The 5,655-nt window shown below is 36.7% G+C and overlaps 1 protein-coding gene across 1 annotated transcript in view; it reads left to right on the top strand.

Moving 5' to 3' along the window:
- LOC127651316 (uncharacterized) overlaps positions 1 to 3,781 on the top strand; it is a 12,709-nt gene extending 8,928 nt beyond the window's left edge. The window contains exons 2-6 of the mRNA XM_052137098.1: positions 645 to 1,049; positions 2,072 to 2,191; positions 2,678 to 2,728; positions 2,838 to 2,906; positions 3,110 to 3,781. Of these exons, the coding sequence (XP_051993058.1) occupies positions 645 to 1,049; positions 2,072 to 2,191; positions 2,678 to 2,728; positions 2,838 to 2,906; positions 3,110 to 3,192 (728 nt within the window). The 3' untranslated portion in view covers positions 3,193 to 3,781. The remainder of the gene's footprint in view (positions 1 to 644; positions 1,050 to 2,071; positions 2,192 to 2,677; positions 2,729 to 2,837; positions 2,907 to 3,109) is intronic.
- The last annotated feature ends 1,874 nt before the right edge of the window (positions 3,782 to 5,655 follow it).

The raw sequence follows: 5,655 nt of genomic DNA, 5'->3' as shown, positions 1-5,655 counted from the left end.
TGCAATCAAATGTGCAAAATGTGCATGACTGCCTAAAAGAGTTTTGCAAAAATTGCAAGAGTGCAATGAGTGCAAATGATCCAGTCTTCTGCTCTGTGACCATAGTGAAATGACAACGCGTTTCACCTGTGGAGACCAGTGCCCAGTTGCAACAAAGCGAAGGCAAAAAAAAAATAATACACAGTAAATACTACAAATTTTGCCAAAATTTGTTTAACCAAAATCGGGTCTCTTATGATATGTCCTGTGACATAGACGTTTGGCTCATCTAAGCTCAGATTCAGAGAAAATTGACTGTGACTATTTTACATGCAAGTGGACAATATCAGTTTCAGTGTTGTCGAATATTACTGCAGTTTGCCTTGTAAACAGAGTTCTAAAACGAGTTGTTGAGACAAGTTGTGAGGGTATTGATAACAGCAATCATTATAATGTAGCCTATCCAGATCTACATAAACACCAAATTGGCCACAATTTTCTGGTGCAACTCTCATTTCGTCTGCTCTTTTAAAGGTGCTTAAAAACACTGAATTGTATTTGTTTGCAAACTTTATAATTTACTGAGGGATGTGGAGGAGTCTTGTATTCTAGTAATGTCATTTAAGTAACATTAAAAGAATGTCTGGGTTTTTTCCTCTTTATAGGAGAAGGAATCACCTCCAACTCATCAGTAAACATCTCCCTATACCCTTCAATCCCATCAAAACTTTCTCCTCCTGCTGCACCTTCACCCTGTACCACACAAACCCCTTGCAAGAATATTACCCAATATATCACTCAGCCTCCTGTTGTTGCACGGCATAAGATATATTGGAATCAGGAGAGTCCCTGTGAGGGTCAGCTGTATCTCTCATCCTCTAAAGAGCATGATGTCCCTTTGTGTTCCAGAAGTCACTTGAAAAGCAAGTGGCTGAATGACATGTGTAAGGACAGAAGATGTGGAGCCTTTGAAGGATTTAAGTCCACAAAACGAACTGAAGGTTATCATCTCTCAAGCAATATGACAGTGAGCAACGCTTCCTGTTTTGGTGTGCATATCACTTGCCAAGGTGTGTGTTTCTAAATGGTTTCAAATTTTTTTAATTATCCAGCCGAATGTAGACTATAATATAGTCTCACTCTGTTTTTGTCACTGAACAGATTACAGTCCAAGAGACCTGATTTTGGTCATAAATGAGTTTTGACAAAATGTGTAGTTTTGGTGTTTTGCCTTTGTGCAGTATAGTTTGGGGACGAAATTGTCATCAAATGTGAGCTAAATTTGACAAAATATTCATTTTAGGACATTCGGAATGTCCTCAATTGTAAAATTGATTCATAAATAAAGCAAATAGTCTTTAAAATTAAAAAATGAGGATGCATTCTTATAGGGGTTGGGTTTGGGTTAGTCTGTAGTAATTGTAATTAGCTTTAAATAAAAACAACAGAGGTTTATGGTATGGTATGTCTCCATTTAGATAGCCAAGTAACTTAGCAAACAAAATTACATGACTCTGTGTGTTTGGCCTGGTATGTTTTTTTGTTTTGTTTTTTATCCCCTTTTTCCCCCACTTTTGGAATGCCAAATTCCCAGTACTTAGTAGGACCTCATGGTGGTGCGGTTACTCACCTCAATCTGGGTGGCAGAGGACAAATCTCAGTTGCCTACACTTCTGAGAACATCAGTCCACGCATCTTATCACGTGGCTTGCTGTGCATGACACTGCGGGGACTCATAGCATGTGGAGGCTCATGCTACTCTCCACAATTCACGCACAACTTACCACGTGCCCTAGTGAGAGTGAGAGCCACTTAATTGTGACCACGAGGAGGTTACCCCATGTGACTCTACCCTCCCTAGCAAACAGGCCAATTTGTTTGCTTAGGAGACCTGGCTGGAGTCACTCAGCACACCCTGAATTCGAACTCGTGACTCCAGGGGTGGTAGCCAGCGTCAATACTCGCTGAGCTACACAGGCTCCTGTTTGGCCTGTTATTTTTAGGTTTTCTTATCAAGCTTCAGGCAATATAATAATGCTAACTTGACTTATGCGTTTTAAATAATTGGTCATTTTCTCTCATGCTCTCTCAGATACTCTTAGAAGAGAGTTGGCTGTTTATAAGGCAGTAACTGGCATATTACTTTTCTTGATCCTGAGTGTTATTCTGCTTCAGTTTGGCCGGCCGACGTACAAAGCCATCCACAAAAGATGTGAGTCAGTGATGCAAACAAGCAAGTTTGGTGGGTGATGCATAATGTGTCATCTATGGACTTTTTATGAAACAAAATCAAGATTAAGAAGGGGTTAATGTATACATGTCTTTGTCCCTTAATTAGTTCATTTTAAATGGTTCTGTGGTGTGACAAATTAATTTGTAAAAGCACAAACATTCCATGTAGTCTCTTTTAATAAGAGATAAAAGCTGCATGCATAATAATAATAAAAGAATTAGCTAAATGCAATTGGAGTACAGCACATCACACCGCATTATGTATATACTGTATGTCAACTTTCCAAAAGGTCCTTTATATCCTATATTAAGATTTACTCTTTGTGTCTGTGTGTTATATATATGTATAAATGTGTGCGTATGTGTGTGTAATGCTCAATTTGTATGTAATGCTCAACTTTCCTGTCCTTAAACTCAAAGTTAAATATTGTTTCTAATTTGAACATTTTTACCTGGTTTGATGCAGTTTCAAAAAAACGGCAGAATCGATGGATTGGTCCAACTCAGAGTCAGAGTGGTGAGTAATTTTTCGCATGTTGATACAATCGTGGCTGGCTTGTAAGAAAGGGGCCAGTCTTTTATCTTTCTTTGTTCAGTCTTTTGTCTTTCTTCTTTCTCTTCTTTAGTGTCCTATCACAGAGGTCAAGCTGGCAGTAACCCAAACAACAACACATTAAAGGGGCCTTCCTTTCCAGGTGAGTTCACTCTCTCTCTCTCTCTCTCTCTCCCAACTGTTCTAGACTCTCTCCATCAATCTCTCACCCTCATGCACCCACATTCATTCACTTTGCAATCAATTATATAATGATGAACATAGTGTTATGATGTATTGGTCCTTTCGTTCAGCCTACTCATGCGAACGTATTGGTACCCATTCTCATTTGTTCTGTATTGTCAGGTTTGGACAGGCTGACTGTAAACCCTAGCAGAGAGCCCTCGTCTAACAGAAACAGTGACTATGACTCATTTGGCTACAATTGAAGGCCTGTAACACAAAAGACCTAACTGATTTGAATGCAGAGCTCTGTGTCCACGCCTAGACATCAGTCTCATCTACAAGCAACCGTCTTATGCTATAAGGCTTCAGTTGGTTTTGAGCTGCCATTTGGCATGTCTTGGGATTTGTAAATATGTTTGAGAAGTACAGTTATGGAATTAGTTTGAGTAAATCAAATTGGTCACATCCACAAAAGCAGTTGCTTTGTTATGCATTGCAGGATTCATTAATTTTTTTTCAAATAGCTTATTTTGCTTTGTACACTGTAAAAAGTGATACAGGCAGATGTTACCTGATTTTTACCTGATCTGACTTTTCATAAATCATAAATAATATTTGAAAAGATGTTACCACATGAAGCACAATTTTTAGGTCATAAAAAAAAATGCACTGTGTATTTTTGTTGTCGTTTTGTAAATAGCCAGACACCAAATGGGATTTTGCTCTTGTAAGATGTGTAATGATAGACTTGAGCAAAAATCTGATGAACTGGTGGAAAATGTGGCATTTTGTTTATTTATACAAGTGGTTGATTTTGGAGTTGGTTTGTGAACATTTTAAAATAAACCATGATTTTCAGATTCTCAAAAGATTTTCCACATTTATAAATTTGCTTTGTTATTGTTTCATGTCTTTTGTTTGTATGAGCAAGTGAAGATTCTGTATAGAATTAGACAGAAGGAAGTTGAACACTACAGTATACTCTAAACACATTAACTTCATTATTTTTGTGTTTTTAAAGATTTCTACTTTTTAACTGAGTTGGCAAAGATGGGAGCGATTTAAAGGTGATATTGGAAGTGGTGTGAATGCACAATCTTGCAGCAATGTGGTTTCCTGTCGTAAATCTATTAACTTCCTGTTCCTGTGTTATTTCTGTCTTTCATGCTCTAAATATACTGTAAATTCATTGTGCTCATTACAGTCGTTTTAGTTTCTTCAATTTCTTTGTCTCTCTCTCTCTCTCTCTCTCTCTCTCTCTCTCTCTCTCTCTCTCTCTCTCTCTTTTTTTTAATTCTGCTTGCACAACACAACAGCTCTGGCAGCTTAAAATCTTATGCCTCTTTTGACCAAGGGTTGCTAAGTGAACCTTGAAATCGCTAGGTTTTTTACCTTTTTTTTTTTTTTTTTTTTTGTCTAAATCAGTCTATATGTGTGTGTTTATGCATACACCAGTGTTATTATTGTTACAAAAATAAAAACTAAATGTTAAAAAATGTTGTTATCTGAAATAAACATTAAAACATAATTGGAAAAACTGAAATTAAACTACATTTTCATGACTCCAAAACTACATAAAATAAAAATGTCCACAAATTAATTTCAGTTTTAGTTTTTGATACTCTGCATGCTATAAAATTTGAAACCTTCACAACCCACCTTCAATAAACAAGAAAATGCCACTAGATCACATTAATGCTGGATGGCTTTGATACATTTAACAGCATTAAATAATATCGGTTAACGCATTAACTTTGGCAGCCCTAAAATCCTTAAACTGAAGTATGACTAGCAAACACTGAAACAAACCATGCATTAAACAATGAATGTTAGAGGAATAGTTCAACCCAAAAATGAAAATTCCCTCATAATTTACTCACCCTCATGTCATGCCAGATGTGTATGGCTTTCTTTCTTCTGCAGAACACAAATATTTTTAAAAGAATATCTCAGCTCTGTAGGTCCTCACAATGCAAGTGAATGGTGACCAGAACTCAGAAGGTCCAAAAAGCACATAAAGGCAGTTTAGAAGTAATCCATGAGACTCCAGTGGTAAAATCCATATCTTCTGAAGAAATACTTAAAAAAATGAGGAAATCATTTGCCTTAAAAAATCAAGTAAATATACTTATTTGGCTCAAGTAAAGTGGACTATTCCTAGGTCACTTTACTTGAGCCTTTTTTAAGTAAGGATAACTAATAGATTTTACAGTGTAGTGGTTTGTTTCATGACTCCTGCAGGGACCTCTTGTTTGGACATTTTATCTGTCCACTTGCACTCATTCTATTTGGACTGTCTGGTGGATTACATTCCTCTTTATCAATACCATGCCACCAATCAGTCTGAACTATACTGTTGACTCAGGCTCTGTTGAAAGTAAATGTTTTATTTTTTGGTTTGCTTGTTTTGTTTACTTCTACTTTAATGTTTGAGCCTTGGCCGAAAGTGCTATATAAGGTAAACAAGTTATTATTAGTGGCAGTAACTTGGTCAATTGAATGAGAAAGGTTGTCATGTGCTGTCAACATGGGACATTTAAAATCAAACAACATTTTTTAGGTTTCTTATATGACTGATATGATCTTCATCTATTGTGTGTACATTGTAGCATCTAGACCAATCAGACACACAATTATTCATTATTTAATGAATAAGCCAACAGATGTCTCAAGACTGTAACAAAGGTCCAAATAGACCCAAGCAGACTCTGTTATGTCCGCTCCCC

Source organism: Xyrauchen texanus, chromosome 11 (genome assembly GCF_025860055.1).
Source record: "Xyrauchen texanus isolate HMW12.3.18 chromosome 11, RBS_HiC_50CHRs, whole genome shotgun sequence".
NCBI classification, from domain to species: Eukaryota; Metazoa; Chordata; class Actinopteri; order Cypriniformes; family Catostomidae; genus Xyrauchen; species Xyrauchen texanus.
The sequence above is the reverse complement of the archived record's forward strand: the minus strand, read 5'-3'. Positions and strand labels throughout refer to the sequence as shown.